At 54.4% G+C, this 26436-nt stretch overlaps 1 protein-coding gene across 1 annotated transcript in view; it reads right to left on the reverse strand.

Moving 5' to 3' along the window:
* The window catches only part of LOC129869469 (tyrosine-protein kinase RYK-like), a gene marked incomplete in the record, with an annotated part of 143829 nt that overhangs the window by 67834 nt on the left and 49559 nt on the right, over positions 1 to 26436 (reverse strand). The window contains 2 exon segments of the mRNA XM_055943921.1: positions 3968 to 4093; positions 14706 to 14789. Coding sequence (XP_055799896.1) covers positions 3968 to 4093; positions 14706 to 14789 — 210 coding nt within the window.

Raw genomic sequence — 26436 nt, forward strand, 5'->3', positions numbered from 1 at the left:
CAAGGCCAGACCAGACCAGAGCTACACTGGAGCAAGGCCAGGGCCAGACCAGAGCTACACTGGAGCAAGGCCAGGCCAGACCAGAGCTAGACTGGAGCAAGGCCAGGCCAGACCAGAGCTAGACTGGAGCAAGGCCAGGCCAGAGCTAGACTGGAGCAAGGCCAGACCAGAGCTAGACTGGAGCAAGGCCAGACCAGGGCTAGACTGGAGCAAGGCCAGGCCAGACCAGAGCTACACTGGAGCAAGGCCCAGACCAGATCTTTCCAAAGATTTTACTAAGTTACAGTTCATATACGGAACTCAGTCTCTTCAAATAACTTCATTAGGCCCTTATCTATGGATTTCACATGACTGGGAATACAGATGTGCATCCGTTGGTCACAGATAAACTGTACCTTAACCATAAAGGTAGAGGTGTGGAGCAGAACCAGTCAGTATCTGACCACCATTTGTCTCGTGCAGAGCGACACATCTTCACATAGAGTTGATCAGGTTGTTGATTGTGGCCTGTGGAATTTTGTCCCACTCCTCTTCAATGGCTGTACGAAGTTGCTGGGAACTGGAACAAGCTGTCGTACACGTTGATTCAGAGCATGTCAAACATGATCAATGGGTGACATGTCTGGTGAGTATGCAGGGTTATTTTCAGCTTCCAGGAATTGTGTAGAGATCCTTGCGACATGAGGCCGTGCATTATCATGCTGAAACATGAGGTGAAGGTTTAAAAGGGCTTGTGCACATCAGCTACCGAGAGCGTTATCACAGTCATCCAGAACAGCTAATGCTCGCGTGAATGCTTCAGTGTTGCTTGCCTCGAAGCGAGCATAAAAAAAGGCATTTAGCTCGTCTGGTAGTCTCACGTCACTAGGCAGCTCGCGTTTGGGTTTCCCTTTGTGGTACCGTAATAGTTTTCAAGCCCTGCCACATCTGACGAACGTCTTAGTCCTGTATTGACGAATTTGTCTGTTTGATGGTTCGTCTGAGGGCATAGTGGTATTTCTAATAGGTATCCGGATTAGTGTGCCACTCCTTGAAAGCAGAAGCTCTAGCCTTTAGCTCGATGTGGATGATGCCTGTAATCTATGGCTTCTGGTTGGGAAATGTACGTACGGTCACTGTGGGGACGATGTCGTCAATGCACTTATTGATGAAGCCGATGACTGAGGTGGTGTACTCCTCAATGCCACTGGATGAATTCCGGAACATATTCCAGTCTGTGCTAGCAAAACAGTGCTGTAGCGTAGCATCCGCGTCATCTGACCTACACACTGACGAACGACCGCTTCGTCTCACACCTACACACTGACGAACGACCTCGTCGTCTCACACCTACACACTGACGAACGACCACTTCGTCTCACACCTACACACTGACGAACGACCGCTTCGTCTCACACCTACACACACCTACACACTGACGAACGACCGCTTCGTCTCACACCTACACACTGACGAACGACCTCGTCGTCTCACACCTACACACTGACGAACGACCGCTTCGTCTCACACCTACACACACCTACACACTGACGAACGACCACGTCGTCTCACACCTACACACTGACGAACGACCGCTTCGTCTCACAACTACACACTGACGAACGACCGCTTCGTCTCACACCTACACACTGACGAACGACCGCGTCACCTCACACCTACACACTGACGAACGACCGCTTCGTCTCACACCTACACACACCTACACACTGACGAACGACCGCGTCACCTCACACCTACACACTGACGAACGACCGCGTCACCTCACACCTACACACTGACGAACGACCGCGTCACCTCACACCTACACACTGACGAACGACCGCGTCACCTCACACCTACACACTGACGAACGACCGCTTCGTCTCACACCTACACACTGACGAACGACCACGTCACCTCACACCTACACACTGACGAACGACCGCTTCGTCTCACACCTACACACTGACGAACGACCTCGTCGTCTCACACCTACACACTGACGAACGACCGCTTCGTCTCACACCTACACACTGACGAACGACCGCTTCGTCTCACACCTACACACACCTACACACTGACGAACGACCGCGTCACCTCACACCTACACACTGACGAACGACCGCGTCACCTCACACCTACACACTGACGAACGACCGCGTCACCTCACACCTACACACTGACGAACGACCGCGTCGTCTCACACCTACACACTGACGAACGACCACGTCACCTCACACCTACACACTGACGAACGACCGCGTCGTCTCACACCTACACACTGACGAACGACCGCGTCGCCTCACACCTACACACTGACGAACGACCGCTTCATCTCACACCTACACACTGACGAACGACCGCGTCGCCTCACACCTACACACTGAGGAACGACCGTGTCACCTCACACCTACACACTGACGAACGACCGCGTCGTCTCACACCTACACACTGACGAACGACCGCTTCGCCTCACACCTACACACTGACGAACGACCTCGTCGTCTCACACCTACACACTGACGAACGACCTCGTCACCTCACACCTACACACTGACGAACGACCTCGTCACCTCACACCTACACACTGACGAACGACCTCGTCACCTCACACCTACACACTGACGAACGACCACGTCGTCTCACACCTACACACTGACGAACGACCGCTTCGCCTCACACCTACACACTGACGAACGACCGCGTCACCTCACACCTACACACTGACGAACGACCGCGTCACCTCACACCTACACACTGACGAACGACCGCGTCGCCTCACACCTACACACTGACGAACGACCTCGTCACCTCACACCTACACACTGACGAACGACCGCGTCTCACACCTACACACTGACGAACGACCGCGTCACCTCACACCTACACACTGACGAACGACCGCGTCGTTTAATTGTGCAGAGTTTTGAAAGAAATGTTTTGGGTCAGGATGTCACACCTTGGTTAGTGTCAGTTGTAAGTGAGAGCTGGTCATTGGACCGTGTGTTCTGTACCATCTTTAGTTTCACAACGCAATAACATTCATCCATCAGACATTAAATCAATGTGTTCGTCTGTGGCCTCCCCTTTGGCGCAGTGGTCTAGGGCACTGCATCGCAGTGCTAGCTGCGCCACCAGAGTCTCTGGGTTCGCGCCCAGGCTCTGTCGCAGCCGGCCGCAACCGGGAGGTCCGTGGGGCGACGCACAATTGGCATAGCGTCGTCCGGGTTAGGGAGGGTTTTGCCGGTAGGGATATCCTTTTCTCAGTATGTAAAAATGTAATAAAATGTATGCACTCTACTGTAAGTCGCTCTGGATAAGAGCGTCTGCTAAATGACTAAAAATGTAAAATGTAAATGTGTACTTCACAAACCCAATTATTCTCTACATAGTGCCCTTCTTTTAAACGAGGGCCCCGATGGGTGTCAGGGAATAGGGTGCAATTTGGGACGTTTACACAGATGTCTCAAACACCTTATAAGGACTGGGCTTAGTAGGAAACGGAGTTGGACGTCGTGTTCCGTGTTCTTTTGGTTTCACAACATGAGATAATTGCAGAAGGTCAGAAGAAGAGACTCCCCAGAAGTGAACAACTGATGAAGCGGACACGTTGGGTCACGTCGCAGAGCAGTGTGTGTCCTGTGACTGTGTATGCTATAGCTGTCAGTCAGGATACTTGTGTTGTGATGGTTTAATGCAGTTTAATCCAATAACCACAATTCAGGCTATATTCAGACTTCAGTGCCAGTCAGCTCTGGAATTCTGGGAGAGGGGGGGGGGGTTGCGAACTGTTACAGTCGCTGGTGCAATACTCTCTCTCTCTGTGCGTGTGTGTTACCTTCGTGCAGGACGTCCCGTAGAGTGACTCTGTGTGTGTGTGTGCTACCTTCATGCAGGGCCTCCCGTCGAGTGACTCTGTGTGTGTGTGTGTGTTACCTTCGTGCAGGACGTCCCGTAGAGTGACTCTGTGTGTGTGTGTGTGTGTTACCTTCGTGCAGGACGTCCCGTAGAGTGACTCTCAGTCTGGAGATGGAGATGTCTTTGACCTTGGCTTTGGCTTCGAGGAGACTAACACTTCTCAGGTCGTTCTTCTCAATACGCAGTGACGGGTAGCCTTGGTGGGTGGGGGAGAGAAGGAGAGAGGGACGGTGGGTAGGAGGGAGGGAGGGAGAGAAAGCGAGGGACAAGTCAGTGTGAGTTTAAATTCAAACCTCTAAATACACACTCTCCTCCCTTCTAATAAAACTCGAACTTTACTCTTTCACCGTCGCCCTCCAATAAACTTGAAAATATGAAAAGGAACCTTAGTATGATGACTTTTATCCGAGGCTCAAAAGGTTTATGAAAGCCATGTCTCAAACTGAATCAACATCTTCACTTGGCAAGTTTTGTAGTTTAAAATACTTTTTGTAGTTTAAAAAAAATACTTTTTGTAGTTTAAAATACATTTTCAAAACAACCGACCAGAGATCAGGCTGGCTGGATGCATGTGATCATCTCTTCATCTCCAGTCCCTGTCATAACATCACTACATCACAGACATCACAGACATTCCTGTTCTGGTCCTCCCTTCTCTTTATGTTCAACTCTCCATTTCACAGCTTTTCTCTTATTTCATTCAACTTTGACATCATTGTCTTTTTTGTCTCAGTGGATTGACGTTAACTTTTTCTGCACCGTCCCAAAAGCGTTTTTTTCCCCCATTGGTGTGTAGACTATTTGGCGTGTTATAAGTTAAGCGCTAACGTTTACGCTGACAAAAGAAAAACCTCAAATTGCACAAGAATAATACATTAATGGATTATTTTTAATCAAATCGAAATTTTATTTTGCGCCGAATACAACCGGTGTAGACCTTACAGTGAAATGCTTACTTCCAAGCCCTTAAGAAAAATAAGTGTTAAGTATTGTATTAAGTATTGTTTTCAGTCTTCAACCCGCCACCCAACCTTCATCCACACAATATTTCATGACCCTTAACCCAACTGTCCCACGGACAAAACCATCACACACCCTTTACACCCCCTATGCTCCTTTCAGACCCCTCTTTCAAAGTCACAGATCTCATCTTTTAGCCTAAAAAATGGGACAACTGGGTATTTTTATACATGTCCCTAAGCATGATGGGATGTGAACAGCTTAATTAACTCAGGAACTACACCTGTGTGGAAGCACATGCTATCCCTCATATACTCAGGTGTTTCCTTTATTTTGTCAGTTATATATAACCAACAGGCTCATCATTCATTTTAAAAGACAAAAATACCTGTAAATAACCCAGAGTGCACCATTAAAACATCAGTATCCAAATTGGGAGAGATACTGCAGTCCGGGACAAGCTAAGCTAAGCCCGAGGGATCCGTGAAGACACTCATGAACGTGTCATGCATGCTAGCGCATATTCCTCCATCCTATATGTCAATCTAAACATTTTAAGCACCCCTTTCATACGGAAAAGTGAAAAATGCTTAATGAACCTCAATCACACGATGCCTACAGGCGACGGTGAGATTAGGATTGGTAGGAGCCTTGATCAAATCAAAGTTTATTTGTTGCATAAACAGATTAGCAGATGTTAAAACAGGTGAAATGCTTGTGCTGTGTTTCGAGCTCCAGCAGTGCAGTAAAATGTTTGACAGCACAATACTATCTAACAGGACAATACTATCTAACAGGACAATACTATCTAACAGGACAATACTATCTAAGAAAGTCGTGAAGAGAGCACGACAACGCCTTTCCCCCCTCGGGAGACTGAAAAGATATGGCTTGGGTCCTCAGATCCTCAACAGCTGCACTATCGAGAGCCTCCTGACCTGTTGCATCACCGCCTGGTATGGCAACTGCTCGGCATCTGACCGTAAGGCGCTACAGAGGGTAGTGTGTACGGTCCAGGACATCACTGGGTGCCAAGCTTCCTGCCATCCAGGACCTTAATACTAGATGGTGTCAGGGGAAAGCCCCAAAAAATTGTCAAAGACTCCAGTCACCCAAGTCATAGACTGTTCTCTCTGCTACCGCACGACAAGCGGTACCGGAGTGCCAAGTCGAGGTCCAAAAGCCTCGTTGACAGCTTCTACACCCAAGACATAAAACTGCTGAACAGCTAATCAAATGGCTACCCAGACTATTTACATTGACCCCCTCCCCCCCGCTTTTACACTGCTGCTACTCTCTGTTTGTCGATGCATAGTCACTTTACCCGGACCCCTGTACAAATCACCTCGACTAACCTGTAGCCCCCGCACATTACCTCAGTACAGGTACCACTTGAATATAGCCTCATTATTGTTATTTTGTGTTATTTTTTACTTTAGTTTATTTAGTAAATATTTTCTCTCTATTTTCTTTAAAACGGCATTGTTGGTTAAAGGGCTTGTAAGTAAGTATTTCACTGTAAGGTCTACTACACCCGTTGTATTCGGAGCATGTGACAAATAAAATTAGATTTGTTTTAACAGCACAATACTATCTAACAGGACAATATTGTACACAAATAAAATAAAACAATTAGAAGAAACAAGAAATATCCGAATAAGCAATGTCAGTGTCCGGTAATTTATTTTTTATATAATGTAACTATAAAATATAGTTTTATAGCACACCATCAGTACCATCTTTACGTGTTCTGAGATATATCTGTTACGGGGAGTAGACATTTGCCTTCTTGTATTTCGACAGTCTTCAGACCAAAGAGATGTCACAGCTTTTTGCTGCCACCTAGTGGGAAAACACCTGAGAACACCACCAAACTACGTTAAACATCAACCACCCGTGTCTGATCAGTAAAACACAGATTTCATAATTGTCACTTTAAAAAACAAACATGTTTTGAGCTTGTATTGCATCGTTGGCTCTACGGCCTAACCAATACAACACATCTCTGGTGACAACCGTTGGCTCTAGGGCCTAACCAATACAACACATCTCTGGTGACGACCGTTGGCTCTACGGCCTAACCAATACAACACATCTCTGGTGACGACCGTTGGCTCTACGGCCTAACCAATACAACACATCTCTGGTGACAACCGTTGGCTACGGCCTAACCAATACAACACATCTCTGGTGACGACCGTTGGCTACGGCCTAACCAATACAACACATCTCTGGTGACAACCGATGGCTACGGCCTAACCAATACAACACATCTCTGGTGACGACCGTTGGGGCTACGGCCTAACCAATACAACACATCTCTGGTGACGACCGTTGGCTCTACGGCCTAACCAATACAACACATCTCTGGTGACAACCGTTGGCTACGGCCTAACCAATACAACACATCTCTGGTGACAACCGTTGGCTCTACGGCCTAACCAATACAACACATCTCTGGTGACAACCGATGGCGCTACGGCCTAACCAATACAACACATCTCTGGTGACAACCGTTGGCTCTACGGCCTAACCAATACAACACATCTCTGGTGACGACCGTTGGCTCTACGGCCTAACCAATACAACACATCTCTGGTGACAACCGTTGGCTCTACGGTCTAACCAATACAACACATCTCTGGTGACAACCGTTGGCTCTACGGCCTAACCAATACAACACATCTCTGGTGACAACCGTTGGAGCTACGGCCTAACCAATACAACACATCTCTGGTGACGACCGTTGGCTCTACGGCCTAACCAATACAACACATCTCTGGTGACGACCGTTGGCTCTACGGCCTAACCAATACAACACATCTCTGGTGACAACCGTTGGCTCTACGGCCTAACCAATACAACACATCTCTGGTGACGACCGTTGGAGCTACGGCCTAACCAATACAACACATCTCTGGTGACGACCGTTGGCTACGGCCTAACCAATACAACACATCTCTGGTGACAACCGTTGGCTCTAGGGCCTAACCAATACAACACATCTCTGGTGACGACCGTTGGAGCTACGGCCTAACCAATACAACACATCTCTGGTGACAACCGTTGGCTACGGCCTAACCAATACAACACATCTCTGGTGACGACCGTTGGAGCTACGGCCTAACCAATACAACACATCTCTGGTGACGACCGTTGGGGCTACGGCCTAACCAATACAACACATCTCTGGTGACAACCGTTGGCTCTACGGCCTAACCAATACAACACATCTCTGGTGACAACCGTTGGCTCTACGGCCTAACCAATACAACACATCTCTGGTGACGACCGTTGGCTCTACGGCCTAACCAATACAACACATCTCTGGTGACGACCGTTGGCTCTACGGCCTAACCAATACAACACATCTCTGGTGACAACCGATGGCGCTACGGCCTAACCAATACAACACATCTCTGGTGACAACCGTTGGCTCTACGGCCTAACCAATACAACACATCTCTGGTGACAACCGTTGGCTACGGCCTAACCAATACAACACATCTCTGGTGACAACCGTTGGCTCTAGGGCCTAACCAATACAACACATCTCTGGTGACGACCGTTGGAGCTACGGCCTAACCAATACAACACATCTCTGGTGACGACCGTTGGGGCTACGGCCTAACCAATACAACACATCTCTGGTGACAACCGTTGGCTCTACGGCCTAACCAATACAACACATCTCTGGTGACAACCGTTGGCTACGGCCTAACCAATACAACACATCTCTGGTGACAACCGATGGCGCTACGGCCTAACCAATACAACACATCTCTGGTGACAACCGTTGGCTCTACGGCCTAACCAATACAACACATCTCTGGTGACAACCGTTGGCTCTACGGCCTAACCAATACAACACATCTCTGGTGACAACCGTTGGCTCTACGGCCTAACCAATACAACACATCTCTGGTGACGACCGTTGGCTACGGCCTAACCAATACAACACATCTCTGGTGACAACCGTTGGCTCTACGGCCTAACCAATACAACACATCTCTGGTGACAACCGATGGCTCTACGGCCTAACCAATACAACACATCTCTGGTGACAACCGTTGGCTACGGCCTAACCAATACAACACATCTCTGGTGACAACCGTTGGCTCTACGGCCTAACCAATACAACACATCTCTGGTGACAACCGTTGGCTCTACGGCCTAACCAATACAACACATCTCTGGTGACAACCGATGGCTCTACGGCCTAACCAATACAACACATCTCTGGTGACAACCGATGGCTCTACGGCCTAACCAATACAACACATCTCTGGTGACAACCGTTGGCTCTACGGCCTAACCAATACAACACATCTCTGGTGACAACCGATGGCTCTACGGCCTAACCAATACAACACATCTCTGGTGACAACCGATGGCGCTACGGCCTAACCAATACAACACATCTCTGGTGACAACCGTTGGCTCTACGGCCTAACCAATACAACACATCTCTGGTGACAACCGTTGGCTCTACGGCCTAACCAATACAACACATCTCTGGTGACAACCGTTGGCTCTACGGCCTAACCAATACAACACATCTCTGGTGACAACCGTTGGCTCTAGGGCCTAACCAATACAACACATCTCTGGTGACAACCGTTGCTACGGCCTAACCAATACAACACATCTCTGGTGACAACCGTTGGCTCTACGGCCTAACCAATACAACACATCTCTGGTGACAACCGTTGGCTCTACGGCCTAACCAATACAACACATCTCTGGTGACGACCGTTGGCTCTACGGCCTAACCAATACAACACATCTCTGGTGACAACCGTTGGCTCTACGGCCTAACCAATACAACACATCTCTGGTGACAACGGTTGGCTCTACGGCCTAACCAATACAACACATCTCTGGTGACAACCGTTGGCTCTACGGCCTAACCAATACAACACATCTCTGGTGACAACCGTTGGCTCTACGGCCTAACCAATACAACACATCTCTGGTGACAACCGTTGGCTCTACGGCCTAACCAATACAACACATCTCTGGTGACGACCGTTCGCTCTACGGCCTAACCAATACAACACATCTCTGGTGACAACCGTTGGCTCTACGGCCTAACCAATACAACACATCTCTGGTGACAACAAACTCAAAAACAAAATGGTTTAAGAGCTTGGAATTTTTGGAAATGAAGCTTTTCTGCTCGTAAAATAATGACACATTTGACCCTTTTCATGTCAAAATTTTAAACTGATAATAGGTAAACTATATATATGCACTTCAAAATAAAAGTTACATACCCTCTTCAAATAAATGTAATACGACGATAATGACAAAAAAGTACACATTTGTTTGACAGTCATTGTCCATAACTGTCCGTTACCAGAGTATAACATAATGGTGCCACGGGCCCGTGATGAGCGTAGATCTCACTGTGAGGAAAGGCAACGTCACCGATGAGAATACTGATTAAATGAAATACATTTTACTGGAAGGAGTATTGTTACACTTAAGAGGACGGAAGCCGACTCCTGCAGTATGGATGGATTAGGTAAACGCTATAGATGATTAAAACACAACAGAATAAACATGAGGATGAGTGAATCCGTTAGTAAAAAGTTATGAAAAAGCCCTCTGTGTTTTGGAACTATAAAAATGTCACATGACATAGATATTATCCTGTATTTTTAAGCCTTCTCCAGAAATGAGTATTACACCCCAAAAAATAAAAGCAATTGTGTTAGAGGATGGTGCTAAACCATCTGCCATAAAATAAAAAATAAAAAAGAGGGGACAGTTTGACGAAAAAGCTTTAAATAAAATGTTAAATCCAGATCATGTGACATGACTGTGCAAAACACAGGGAGCCTAGACTAGTGGATGGGCCCACGGTGAGACTGGACTAGTGGATGGGCCCACGGTGAGACTGGACTAGTGGATGGACCCACGGTGAGACTGGACTAGTGGATGGGCCCACGGTGAGACTGGACTAGTGGATGGGCCCACGGTGAGACTGGACTAGTGGATGGGCCCACGGTGAGACTGGACTAGTGGATGGGCCCACGGTGAGACTGGACTAGTGGACGGGCCCATGGTGAGACTGGACTAGTGGACGGGCCCATGGTGAGACTGGACTAGAGGATGGGCCCATGGTGAGACTGGACTAGTGTAGTGGATGGGCCCAAGGTAAGACTGGACTAGTGGATGGGCCCACGGTGAGACTGGACTAGTGGATGGGCCCACGGTGAGACTGGACTAGAGTAGTGGATGGGCCCACAGTGAGACTGGACTAGAGTAGTGGATGGGCCCACAGTGAGACTGGACTAGAGTAGTGGATGGGCCCACGGTGAGACTGGACTAGAGGATGGGCCCACAGTGAGACTGGACTAGAGTAGTGGATGGGCCCACGGTGAGACTGGACTAGTGGATGGGCCCACGGTGAGACTGGACTAGAGTAGTGGATGGGCCCACAGTGAGACTGGACTAGACTAGTGGATGGGCCCACGGTGAGACTGGACTAGTGGATGGGCCCACGGTGAGACTGGACTAGTGGATGGGCCCACGGTGAGATTGGACTAGTGGATGGGCCCAAGGTAAGACTGGACTAGTGGATGGGCCCACGGTGAGACTGGACTAGTGGATGGGGCCACGGTGAGACTGGACTAGTGGATGGGGCCACGGTGAGACTGGACTAGTGGATGGGCCCAAGGTAAGACTGGACTAGTGGACGGGCCCACGGTGAGACTGGACTAGTGTAGTGGATGGGCCCACGGTGAGACTGGACTAGAGGATGGGCCCACGGTGAGACTGGACTAGAGGATGGGCCCACGGTGAGACTGGACTAGTGGATGGGCCCACGGTGAGACTGGACTAGTGGATGGGCCCACGGTGAGACTGGACTAGTGGATGGGCCCACGGTGAGACTGGACTAGAGGATGGGCCCACGGTGAGACTGGACTAGAGTAGTGGATGGGCCCACGGTGAGACTGGACTAGAGTAGTGGATGGGCCCACGGTGAGACTGGACTAGTGGATGGGCCCACGGTGAGACTGGACTAGTGGATGGGCCCACGGTGAGACTGGACTAGTGGATGGACCCACAGTGAGACTGGACTAGTGGATGGGCCCACGGTGAGACTGGACTAGTGGATGGGCCCACGGTGAGACTGGACTAGTGGATGGGCCCACGGTAAGACTGGACTAGTGGATGGGCCCACGGTGAGACTGGACTAGTGTAGTGGATGGGCCCACGGTGAGACTGGACTAGTGGATGGGCCCACGGTGAGACTGGACTAGAGTAGTGGATGGGCCCACGGTGAGACTGGACTGGTGGATGGGCCCACGGTGAGACTGGACTAGAGTAGTGGATGGACCCATGGTGAGACTGGACTAGAGGATGGGCCCACGGTGAGACTGGACTAGTGGATGGGCCCACGGTGAGACTGGACTAGTGGATGGGCCCACGGTGAGACTGGACTAGTGGATGGGCCCACGGTGAGACTGGACTAGTGGATGGGCCCACGGTGAGACTGGACTAGAGGATGGGCCCACGGTGAGACTGGACTAGAGTAGTGGATGGGCCCACGGTGAGACTGGACTAGTGGATGGGCCCACGGTGAGACTGGACTAGTGCAGTGGATGGGCCCACGGTGAGACTGGACTAGTGGATGGGCCCACGGTGAGACTGGACTAGTGGATGGGCCCACAGTGAGACTGGACAAGAGGATGGGCCCACGGTGAGACTGGACTAGTGGATGGGCCCACGGTGAGACTGGACTAGAGGATGGGCCCACGGTGAGACTGGACTAGTGGATGGGCCCAAGGTAAGACTGGACTAGAGGATGGGCCCACAGTGAGACTGGACTAGAGGATGGGCCCACAGTGAGACTGGACTAGAGGATGGGCCCACGGTGAGACTGGACTAGAGGATGGGCCCACGGTGAGACTGGACTAGTGGATGGGCCCACAGTGAGACTGGACTAGAGTAGTGGATGGGCCCACGGTGAGACTGGACTAGTGGATGGGCCCACGGTGAGACTGGACTAGTGGATGGGCCCACAGTGAGACTGGACTAGAGGATGGACCCACGGTGAGACTGGACTAGAGGATGGGCCCACAGTGAGACTGGACTAGAGTAGTGGATGGGCCCACGGTGAGACTGGACTAGTGGATGGGCCCACAGTGAGACTGGACTAGAGTAGTGGATGGGCCCACGGTGAGACTGGACTAGTGGATGGGCCCACGGTGAGACTGGACTAGTGGATGGGCCCACGGTGAGACTGGACTAGAGTAGTGGATGGGCCCACGGTGAGACTGGACTAGTGGATGGGCCCACGGTGAGACTGGACTAGAGGATGGGCCCACGGTGAGACTGGACTAGAGGATGGGCCCACGGTGAGACTGGACTAGAGGATGGGCCCACGGTGAGACTGGACTAGAGGATGGGCCCACGGTGAGACTGGACTAGAGGATGGGCCCACAGTGAGACTGGACTAGAGTAGTGGATGGGCCCACGGTGAGACTGGACTAGTGGATGGGCCCACGGTGAGACTGGACTAGTGGATGGGCCCACAGTGAGACTGGACTAGTGGATGGGCCCACGGTGAGACTGGACTAGTGGATGGGCCCATGGTGAGACTGGACTAGTGTAGTGGATGGGCCCACGGTGAGACTGGACAAGAGAAGTGGATGGGCCCACGGTGAGACTGGACTAGAGTAGTGGATGGGCCCACGGTGAGACTGGACTAGAGGATGGGCCCACGGTGAGACTGGACTAGAGGATGGGCCCACGGTGAGACTGGACTAGAGGATGGGCCCACGGTGAGACTGGACTAGTGGATGGGCCCACGGTGAGACTGGACTAGTGGATGGGCCCACGGTGAGACTGGACTAGAGAAGTGGATGGGCCCACGGTGAGACTGGACTAGAGAAGTGGATGGGCCCACGGTGAGACTGGACTAGAGTAGTGGATGGGCCCACGGTGAGACTGGACTAGTGTAGTGGATGGGCCCACGGTGAGACTGGACTAGTGGATGGGCCCACGGTGAGACTGGACTAGTGGATGGGCCCACGGTGAGACTGGACTAGAGAAGTGGATGGGCCCACGGTGAGACTGGACTAGAGAAGTGGATGGGCCCACGGTGAGACTGGACTAGAGTAGTGGATGGGCCCACGGTGAGACTGGACTAGTGTAGTGGATGGGCCCACGGTGAGACTGGACTAGTGTAGTGGATGGGCCCACGGTGAGACTGGACTAGTGTAGTGGATGGGCCCACGGTGAGACTGGACTAGTGGATGGGCCCACGGTGAGACTGGACTAGTGGATGGGCCCACGGTGAGACTGGACTAGTGGATGGGCCCACGGTGAGACTGGACTAGTGGATGGGCCCACGGTGAGACTGGACTAGTGGATGGGCCCAAGGTGAGACTGGACTAGAGGATGGGCCCACGGTGAGACTGGACTAGTGGATGGGCCCACGGTGAGACTGGACTAGTGGATGGGCCCACGGTGAGACTGGACTAGTGGATGGGCCCACGATGAGACTGGACTAGAGTAGTGGATGGGCCCACGGTGAGACTGGACTGGTGGATGGGCCCACGGTGAGACTGGACTAGTGGATGGGCCCACGGTGAGACTGGACTAGAGTAGTGGATGGGCCCACGGTGAGACTGGACTGGTGGATGGGCCCACGGTGAGACTGGACTAGTGGATGGGCCCACGGTGAGACTGGACTAGTGGATGGGCCCACGGTGAGACTGGACTAGTGGATGGGCCCACGGTGAGACTGGACTAGAGGATGGGCCCACGGTGAGACTGGACTAGTGTAGTGGATGGGCCCACGGTGATACTGGAATAGAAGTGACTGAACTTACTTCTAGTTTCATGGATGGGGGCATCGGGGTTTGGGAAGGTGGCGGCAGCAAGCTGGAGAATGGGTGCAGTGCCAGGGTGATGGTCTGATGGTGAGAGGACAGGGGGGTGGAGGAAGAGAGGGAGGGAGAGAGAGAGAGAGAGAGTGACAGAGGTGATTAAAGGTAAAATGACAGGTGTGGGATGGTACCATTAAACACATCGAAGTAGATTAGAGGACAAAGCCCCAACACCCTGCAGTAGTAGGACACAGCCCCAACACTCTGCAGTAGGAGGAGGACACAGCCCCAACACCCTGCAGTAGGAGGAGGACACAGCCCCAACACCCTGCAGTAGGAGGACACAGCCCCAACACTCTGCAGTAGGAGGAGGACACAGCCCCAACACCCTGCAGTAGGAGGAGGACACAGCCCCAACACCCTGCAGTAGGAGGAGGACACAGCCCCAACACCCTGCAGTAGGAGGACACAGCCCCAACACTCTGCAGTAGTAGGACACAGCCCCAACACTCTGCAGTAGGAGAACACAGCCCCAACACCCTGCAGTAAGAGGACACAGCCCCAACACCCTGCAGTAAGAGGACACAGCCCCAACACTCTGCAGTAGTAGGACACAGCCCCAACACTCTGCAGTAGTAGGACACAGCCCCAACACTCTGCAGTAGTAGGACACAGCCCAAACACCCTGCAGTAAGAGGACACAGCCCCAACACCCTGCAGTAGGAGGACACAGCCCCAACACTCTGCAGTAGGAGGACACAGCCCCAACACTCTGCAGTAGGAGGACACAGCCCCAAAACCCTGCAGTAGGAGGACACAGCCCCAACACCCTGCAGTAGTAGGACACAGCCCCAACACTCTGCAGTAGGAGGAGGACACAGCCCCAACACCCTGCAGTAGGAGGAGGACACAGCCCCAACACCCTGCAGTAAGAGGACACAGCCCCAACACCCTGCAGTAGGAGGACACAGCCCAAACACCCTGCAGTAGGAGGACACAGCCCCAACATCCTGCAGTAGGAGGAGAACACAGCCCCAACATCCTGCAGTAGGAGGAGAACACAGCCCCAATACCCTGCAGTAGGAGGAGAACACAGCCCCAACACCCTGCAGTAGGAGGAGAACACAGCCCCAACACCCTGCAGTAGGAGGAGAACACAGCCCCAACATCCTGCAGTAGGAGGACACAGCCCCAACATCCTGCAGTAGGAGGAGAACACAGCCCCAACACCCTGCAGTAGGAGGAGAACACAGCCCCAACATCCTGCAGTAGGAGGACACAGCCCCAACACCCTGCAGTAGGAGGACACAGCCCCAACACTCTGCAGTAGGAGGACACAGCCCCAACACTCTGCAGTAGGAGGACACAGCCCCAACACTCTGCAGTAGGAGGACACAGCCCCAACACTCTGCAGTAGGAGGAGAACACAGCCCCAACACTCTGCAGTAGGAGGAGAACACAGCCCCAACACCCTGCAGTAGGAGGAGGACACAGCCCCAACACCCTGCAGTAGGAGGAGGACACAGCCCCAACATCCTGCAGTAGGAGGAGAACACAGCCCCAACACCCTGCAGTAGGAGGAGGACACAGCCCCAACACTCTGCAGTAGGAGGACACAGCCCCAGCACCCTGCAGTAGGAGGACACAGCCCCAGCACCCTGCAGTAGGAGGAGAACACAGCCCCAACACTCTGCAGTAGGAGGACACAGCCCCAACACTCTGCAGTAGGAGGACACAGCCCCAACACTCTGCAGTAGGAGGACACAGCCCCAACACTCTGCAGTAGGAGGACACAGCCCCAACATCCTGCAGTAGGAAGACACAGCCCCAACACTCTGCAGTAGGAGGAGAACACAGCCCCAACACCCTGCAGCAGGAGGACACAGCCCCAACATCCTGCAGTAGGAGGACACAGCCCCAACACCCTGCAGTAGGAGGACACAGCCCCAACACCCTGCAGTAGGAGGAGGACACAGCCCCAACACCCTGCAGTAGGAGGAGAACACAGCCCCAACACCCTGCAGTAGGAGGAGAACACAGCCCCAACACCCTGCAGTAGGAGGAGAACACAGCCCCAACACCCTGCAGTAGGAGGAGGACACAGCCCCAACACCCTGCAGCAGGAGGAGGACACAGCCCCAACACCCTGCAGTAGGAGGGAAAACACAGCCCCAACACCCTGCAGTAGGAGGGAAAACACAGCCCCAACACCCTGCAGTAGGAGGACAAAGCCCCAACACCCTGCAGAAGGAGGGAGGACACACCCCCAACACCCTGCAGTAGGAGGGAGGACACAGCCCCAACACCCTGCAGTAGGAGGACACAGCCCCAACACCCTGCAGTAGGAGGACACAGCCCCAACACCCTGCAGTAAGAGGACACAGCCCCAACACCCTGCAGTAGGAGAACACAGCCCCAACACCCTGCAGTAGGAGGACACAGCCCCAACACCCTGCAGTAGGAGGACACAGCCCCAACACCCTGCAGTAGGAGGAGGACACAGCCCCAACACTCTGCAGTAGGAGGACACAGCCCCAGCACCCTGCAGTAGGAGGACACAGCCCCAGCACCCTGCAGTAGGAGGAGAACACAGCCCCAACACTCTGCAGTAGGAGGACACAGCCCCAACACTCTGCAGTAGGAGGACACAGCCAACACTCTGCAGTAGGAGGACACAGCCCCAACACTCTGCAGTAGGAGGACACAGCCCCAACATCCTGCAGTAGGAAGACACAGCCCCAACACTCTGCAGTAGGAGGAGAACACAGCCCCAACACCCTGCAGCAGGAGGACACAGCCCCAACATCCTGCAGTAGGAGGACACAGCCCCAACACCCTGCAGTAGGAGGAGGACACAGCCCCAACACCCTGCAGTAGGAGGAGGACACAGCCCCAACACCCTGCAGTAGGAGAAGAACACAGCCCCAACACCCTGCAGTAGGAGGAGAACACAGCCCCAACACCCTGCAGTAGGAGGAGAACACAGCCCCAACACCCTGCAGTAGGAGGAGGACACAGCCCCAACACCCTGCAGTAGGAGGAGGACACAGCCCCAACACCCTGCAGTAGGAGGGAAAACACAGCCCCAACACCCTGCAGTAGGAGGGAAAACACAGCCCCAACACCCTGCAGTAGGAGGACAAAGCCCCAACACCCTGCAGAAGGAGGGAGGACACACCCCCAACACCCTGCAGTAGGAGGACACAGCCCCAACATCCTGCAGTAGGAGGACACAGCCCCAACACCCTGCAGTAGGAGGACACAGCCCCAACACCCTGCAGTAAGAGGACACAGCCCCAACACCCTGCAGTAAGAGGACACAGCCCCAACACCCTGCAGTAGGAGAACACAGCCCCAACACCCTGCAGTAGGAGGACACAGCCCCAACACCCTGCAGTAGGAGGACACAGCCCCAACACCCTGCAGTAGGAGGACACAGCCCCAACACCCTGCAGTAGGAGGACACAGCCCCAACATCCTGCAGTAGGAGGAGGACACAGCCCCAACACCCTGCAGTAGGAGGAGGACACAGCCCCAACACCCTGCAGTAGGAGGGAGGAGGAAACAGCCCCAACACCCTGCAGTAGGAGGGAGGAGGAAACAGCCCCAACACCCTGCAGTAGGAGGGAGGAGGAAACAGCCCCAACACCCTGCAGTAGGAGGAGGACACAGCCCCAACAACGTGCAGTAGGAGGAGGACACAGCCCCAACACCCTGCAGTAGGAGGAGGACACAGCCCCAACACCCTGCAGTAGGAGGAGGACACAGCCCCAACACCCTGCAGTAGGAGGAGGACACAGCCCCAACACCCTGCAGTAGGAGGGAGGAGGACACAGCCCCAACATCCTGCAGTAGGAGGAGGACACAGCCCCAACACCCTGCAGTAGAAGGACACAGCCCCAACACCCTGCAGTAGGAGGGAGGAGGAAACAGCCCCGACACCCTGCAGTAGGAGGGAGGAGGAAACAGCCCCAACACCCTGCAGTAGGAGGGAGGAGGAAACAGCCCCAACACCCTGCAGTAGGAGGAGGACACAGCCCCAACAACGTGCAGTAGGAGGAGGACACAGCCGCAACACCCTGCAGTAGGAGGAGGACACAGCCCCAACACCCTGCAGTAGGAGGAGGACACAGCCCCAACACCCTGCAGTAGGAGGAGGACACAGCCCCAACACCCTGCAGTAGGAGGAGGACACAGCCCCAACACCCTGCAGTAGGAGGGAGGAGGACACAGCCCCAACACCCTGCAGTAGGAGGGAGGAGGACACAGCCCCAACATCCTGCAGTAGGAGGACACAGCCCCAACACCCTGCAGTAGGAGGAGGACACAGCCCCAACACCCTGCAGTAGGAGGAGGACACAGCCCCAACACCCTGCAGTAGGAGGAGGACACAGCCCCAACACCCTGCAGTAGGAGGAGGACACAGCCCCAACACCTTGCAGTAGGAGGAGGACACAGCCCCAACACCCTGCAGTAGGAGGAGGACACAGCCCCAACACCCTGCAGTAGGAGGACACAGCCCCAACACCCTGCAGTAGGAGGAGGACACAGCCCCAACACCCTGCAGTAGGAGGAGAACACAGCCCCAACACCCTGCAGTAGGAGGAGGACACAGCCCCAACACCCTGCAGTAGGAGGAGGACACAGCCCCAACACCCTGCAGTAGGAGGACACAGCCCCAACACCCTGCAGTAGGAGGAGGACACAGCCCCAACATCCTGCAGTAGGAGGAGGACACAGCCCCAACATCCTGCAGTAGGAGGAGGACACAGCCCCAACATCCTGCAGTAGGAGGAGGACACAGCCCCAACACCCTGCAGTAGGAGGAGGACACAGCCCCAACACCCTGCAGTAGGAGGGAGGACACAGCCCCAACACCCTGCAGTAGGAGGGAGGACACAGCCCCAACACCCTGCAGTAGGAGGAGGACACAGCCCCAACACCCTGCAGTAGGAGGGAGGAGGACACAGCCCCAACACCCTGCAGTAGGAGGGAGGACACATCCCCAACACCCTGCAGTAGGAGGGAGGACACATCCCCAACACCCTGCAGTAGGAGGACACAGCCCCAACACCCTGTAGTAGGAGGAGGACACAGCCCCAACACCCTGCAGTAGGAGGAGGACACAGCCCCAACACCCTGCAGTAGGAGGACACAGCCCCAACACCCTGCAGTAGGAGGACGACACAGCCCCAACACCCTGCAGTAGGAGAACACAGCCCCAACACCCTGCAGTAGGAGGAGGACACAGCCCCAACACCCTGCAGTAGGAGGAGGACACAGCCCCAACACCCTGCAGTAGGAGGAGGACACAGCCCCAACACCCTGCAGTAGGAGGAGGACACAGCCCCAACACCCTGCAGTAGGAGGACACAGCCCCAACATCCTGCAGTAGGAGGACACAGCCCCAACATCCTGCAGTAGGAAGACACAGCCCCAACACCCTGCAGTAGGAGGACACAGCCCCAACACTCTGCAGTAGGAGGACACAGCCCCAACATCCTGCAGTAGGAAGACACAGCCCCAACACTCTGCAGTAGGAGGAGAACACAGCCCCAACACCCTGCAGCAGGAGGACACAGCCCCAACACCCTGCAGTAGGAGGAGGACACAGCCCCAACACCCTGCAGTAGGAGGAGGACACAGCCCCAACACCCTGCAGTAGGAGGAGAACACAGCCCCAACACCCTGCAGTAGGAGGAGAACACAGCCCCAACACCCTGCAGTAGGAGGAGGACACAGCCCCAACACCCTGCAGTAGGAGGACACAGCCCCAACACCCTGCAGTAGGAGGGAGGACACAGCCCCAACACCCTACAGTAGGAGGAGAACACAGCCCCAACAACCTGCAGTAGGAGGAGGACACAGCCCCAACACCCTGCAGTAGGAGGGAGGACACAGCCCCAACACCCTGCAGTAGGAGGAGAACACAGCCCCAACAACCTGCAGTAGGAGGAGGACACAGCCCCAACAACCTGCAGTAGGAGGAGGACACAGCCCCAACACCCTGCAGTAGGAGGAGGACACAGCCCCAACACCCTGCAGTAGGAGGAGGACACAGCCCCAACACCCTGCAGTAGGAGGAGGACACAGCCCCAACACCCTGCAGTAGGAGGAGGACACAGCCCCAACACCCTGAAGTAGGAGGGAGGACACATCCCCAACACCCTGCAGTAGGAGGACACAGCCCCAACACCCTGTAGTAGGAGGAGGACACAGCCCCAACACCCTGCAGTAGGAGGACGACACAGCCCCAACACCCTGCAGTAGGAGAACACAGCCCCAACATCCTGCAGTAGGAGGAGGACACAGCCCCAACACCCTGCAGTAGGAGGAGGACACAGCCCCAACACCCTGCAGTAGGAGGAGGACACAGCCCCAACACCCTGCAGTAGGAGGAGGACACAGCCCCAACATCCTGCAGTAGGAGGACACAGCCCTAACATCCTGCAGTAGGAGGACACAGCCCCAACACCCTGCAGTAGGAGGACACAGCCCCAACACTCTGCAGTAGGAGGACACAGCCCCAACATCCTGCAGTAGGAGGACACAGCCCCAACACTCTGCAGTAGGAGGAGAACACAGCCCCAACACCCTGCAGCAGGAGGACACAGCCCCAACACCCTGCAGTAGGAGGAGGACACAGCCCCAACACCCTGCAGTAGGAGGAGGACACAGCCCCAACACCCTGCAGTAGGAGGAGAACACAGCCCCAACACCCTGCAGTAGGAGGAGGACACAGCCCCAACACCCTGCAGTAGGAGAAGGACACAGCCCCAACACCCTGCAGTAGGAGGGAGGACACATCCCCAACACCCTGCAGTAGGAGGACACAGCCCCAACACCCTGTAGTAGGAGGAGGACACAGCCCCAACACCCTGCAGTAGGAGGAGGACACAGCCCCAACACCCTGCAGTAGGAGGACGACACAGCCCCAACACCCTGCAGTAGGAGAACACAGCCCCAACATCCTGCAGTAGGAGGAGGACACAGCCCCAACACCCTGCAGTAGGAGGAGGACACAGCCCCAACACCCTGCAGTAGGAGGAGGACACAGCCCCAACACCCTGCAGTAGGAGGACACAGCCCCAACATCCTGCAGTAGGAGGACACAGCCCTAACATCCTGCAGTAGGAGGACACAGCCCCAACACCCTGCAGTAGGAGGACACAGCCCCAACACTCTGCAGTAGGAGGACACAGCCCCAACATCCTGCAGTAGGAGGACACAGCCCCAACACTCTGCAGTAGGAGGAGAACACAGCCCCAACACCCTGCAGCAGGAGGACACAGCCCCAACACCCTGCAGTAGGAGGAGGACACAGCCCCAACACCCTGCAGTAGGAGGAGGACACAGCCCCAACACCCTGCAGTAGGAGGAGAACACAGCCCCAACACCCTGCAGTAGGAGGAGGACACAGCCCCAACACCCTGCAGTAGGAGGACACAGCCCCAACAACGTGCAGTAGGAGGGAGGACACAGCCCCAACACCCTGCAGTAGGAGGAGAACACAGCCCCAACAACCTGCAGTAGGAGGAGGACACAGCCCCAACACCCTGCAGTAGGAGGGAGGACACAGCCCCAACACCCTGCAGTAGGAGGAGAACACAGCCCCAACAACCTGCAGTAGGAGGAGGACACAGCCCCAACAACCTGCAGTAGGAGGAGGACACAGCCCCAACACCCTGCAGTAGGAGGAGGACACAGCCCCAACACCCTGCAGTAGGAGGAGGACACAGCCCCAACACCCTGCAGTAGGAGGAGGACACAGCCCCAACACCCTGCAGTAGGAGGAGGACACAGCCCCAACACCCTGCAGTAGAAGGGAGGAGGACACAGCCCCAACACCCTGCAGTAGGAGGAGGACACAGCCCCAACACCCTGCAGTAGAAGGGAGGAGGACACAGCCCCAACACCCTGCAGTAGGAGAACACAGCCCCAACACCCTGCAGTAGGAGGACACAGCCCCAACACCCTGCAGGAGGAGAACACAGCCCCAACACCCTGCAGTAGGAGGACACAGCCCCAACACCCTGCAGTAGGAGGACACAGCCCCAACACCCTGCAGTAAGAGGAGGACACAGCCCCAACACCCTGCAGTAAGAGGAGGACACAGCCCCAACACCCTGCAGTAGGAGGAGGACACAGCCCCAACACCCTGCAGTAGGAGGAGGACACAGCCCCAACACCCTGCAGTAGGAGGACACAGCCCCAACATCCTGCAGTAGGAGGACACAGCCCCAACATCCTGCAGTAGGAGGAGGACACAGCCCCAACACTCTGCAGTAGGAGGACACAGCCCCAACATCCTGCAGTAGGAGGACACAGCCCCAACACTCTGCAGTAGGAGGAGAACACAGCCCCAACACCCTGCAGCAGGAGGACACAGCCCCAACACCCTGCAGTAGGAGGAGGACACAGCCCCAACACCCTGCAGTAGGAGGAGGACACAGCCCCAACACCCTGCAGTAGGAGGAGGACACAGCCCCAACATCCTGCAGTAGGAGGGAGGAGGACACAGCCCCAACACCCTGCAGTAGGAGGAGGACACAGCCCCAACACCCTGCAGTAGGAGGACACAGCCCCAACACCCTGCAGTAGGAGGGAGGACACAGCCCCAACACCCTGCAGTAGGAGGAGAACACAGCCCCAACAACCTGCAGTAGGAGGAGGACACAGCCCCAACACCCTGCAGTAGGAGGGAGGACACAGCCCCAACACCCTGCAGTAGGAGGAGAACACAGCCCCAACAACCTGCAGTAGGAGGAGGACACAGCCCCAACAACCTGCAGTAGGAGGAGGACACAGCCCCAACACCCTGCAGTAGGAGGAGGACACAGCCCCAACACCCTGCAGTAGGAGGAGGACACAGCCCCAACACCCTGCAGTAGGAGGAGGACACAGCCCCAACACCCTGCAGTAGGAGGAGGACACAGCCCCAACACCCTGCAGTAGAAGGGAGGAGGACACAGCCCCAACACCCTGCAGTAGGAGGAGGACACAGCCCCAACACCCTGCAGTAGGAGGAGGACACAGCCCCAACACCCTGCAGTAGGAGAACACAGCCCCAACACCCTGCAGTAGGAGGACACAGCCCCAACACCCTGCAGTAGGAGGACACAGCCCCAACACCCTGCAGTAGTAGGACACAGCCCCAACACCCTGCAGTAGGAGAACACAGCCCCAACACCCTGCAGTAGGAGGACACAGCCCCAACACCCTGCAGGAGGAGAACACAGCCCCAACACCCTGCAGTAGGAGGACACAGCCCCAACACCCTGCAGTAGGAGGACACAGCCCCAACACCCTGCAGTAAGAGGAGGACACAGCCCCAACACCCTGCAGTAGGAGGACACAGCCCCAACACCCTGCAGTAGGAGGAGGACACAGCCCCAACACCCTGCAGTAGGAGGAGGACACAGCCCCAACACCCTGCAGTAGGAGGAGGACACAGCCCCAACACCCTGCAGTAGGAGGAGGACACAGCCCCAACACCCTGCAGTAGGAGGAGGACACAGCCCCAACACCCTGCAGTAGAAGGGAGGAGGACACAGCCCCAACACCCTGCAGTAGGAGGAGGACACAGCCCCAACACCCTGCAGTAGGAGGAGGACACAGCCCCAACACCCTGCAGTAGGAGAACACAGCCCCAACACCCTGCAGTAGGAGGACACAGCCCCAACACCCTGCAGTAGGAGGACACAGCCCCAACACTCTGCAGTAGTAGGACACAGCCCCAACACCCTGCAGTAGGAGAACACAGCCCCAACACCCTGCAGTAGGAGGACACAGCCCCAACACCCTGCAGGAGGAGAACACAGCCCCAACACCCTGCAGTAGGAGGACACAGCCCCAACACCCTGCAGTAGGAGGACACAGCCCCAACACCCTGCAGTAAGAGGAGGACACAGCCCCAACACCCTGCAGTAGGAGGACACAGCCCCAACACCCTGCAGTAGGAGGAGGACACAGCCCCAACACCCTGCAGTAGGAGGAGGACACAGCCCCAACACCCTGCAGTAGGAGAAGGACACAGCCACTAGATGGCTACAGTGTACACTCTCTGACACAGATTCATGTAAACACCACTGAGTAAAAGACATGATGAATCAGACTTCTGTATTGGCCGTTTGTGTTTATACAGGACATCCCGCCCCAACCTACCGTCAACCAAATCATGTCAATGAAGAGCTATACGGAGCAGTCCACATAGTTACAACATATGGGAGGAGCACGGTGATGTGGTACCAACTCCATTTGACCCCTGCATGCCCCCCCCCCCTACTCCATAAAGGAGCCTAAGACCACATTTTCAGATCAAACATAAATGGGCTTTTAAACATTTACATTTACATTTAAGTAATTTAGCTGACGCTCTTATCCAGAGCGACTTACAATTTGGAAAGTTCATACATATTCATCCTGGTCCCCCCGTGGGGAATGAACCCACAACCCTGGCGTTGCAAGCGCCATGCTCTACCAACTGAGCCACACGGGACCAGCACAATGAATGGAAATGGTTGGTGGCATGAAAGGAATCAGACTGAAAAACAATGGTGATACACAACCCATTCAGAAAGTATTCAGACCCCTTCACTTTTAAAAATTTTATTATTTTAAACATTTTGTTACGTTAGTCTTATTCTAAAAATGGATTAAAAATATATGTAATTATCAATCTACACACAATGCCACATAATGACACAGCAAACAGGGTTTTTAGAAATGTTTGCCAACTTATTACAAATAAAAACTGAAATAACACAGTTACATAAGTATTCAGACCTTTTACTCAGTACTTTGTTGAAGCACCTTTGGTAAACTCCAAGCGGGCTGTCATGTGTCTTTTACTGAGAAGTGGCTTTCCTTCTGACCACTCTACCCGTAAAAGGCCTGATTGGTGGAGTGCTGCAGAGATGGTTGTCCTTCTGGAAGGTTCTCCCATCTTAACAGCTTCTACCCCCAAGCCATAAGACTGCTGAACAATTAATTGAATGGCCACCCAGAGTATTTGCATTGACCCCCCCCCCCCCCCTCCTCCCCTTTGATATGTACACTGCTGCTCCTCGGTGTTTACTATCTATGCATAGTCACTTTACCCCTACCTCCTTGTAAGAATTACCTCGACTAACCTGTACCCCCACACATTGACTCTGTACCAGTACTCCCTGTACTAACCCAGACAACGCTGGGCCAATTGTGCGCCGCCCTATGGCACTCCCAATCCCGGCCCGGTTGTGATACAGCCTGGAATGGAACCAGGGTCTGTAGTGACGCCTCTAGCCCTGAGATGCAGTGTCTTAGACCGCTGTGATACAGCCTGGAATGGAACCAGGGTCTGTAGTGACGCCTCTAGCACTGAGATGCAGTGTCTTAGACCGTTGTGATACAGCCTGGAATGGAACCAGGGTCTGTAGTGACGCCTCTAGCACTGAGATGCAGTGCCTTAGACCGCTGTGATACAGCCTGGAATGGAACCAGGGTCTGTAGTGACGCCTCTAGCACTGAGATGCAGTGCCTTAGACCGCTGTGATACAGCATGGAATGGAACCAGGGTCTGTAGTGACGCCTCTAGCACTGAGATGCAGTGCCTTAGACCGCTGTGATACAGCCTGGAACGTAACCAGGGTCTGTAGTGACGCCTCTAGCACTGAGGTGCAGTGTCTTAGACCGCTGTGATACAGCCTGGAATGGAACCAGGGTCTGTAGTGACGCCTCTAGCACTGAGGTGCAG

This window comes from Salvelinus fontinalis, chromosome 14 (assembly GCF_029448725.1).
Source record: "Salvelinus fontinalis isolate EN_2023a chromosome 14, ASM2944872v1, whole genome shotgun sequence".
Classification (NCBI taxonomy): domain Eukaryota; kingdom Metazoa; phylum Chordata; class Actinopteri; order Salmoniformes; family Salmonidae; genus Salvelinus; species Salvelinus fontinalis.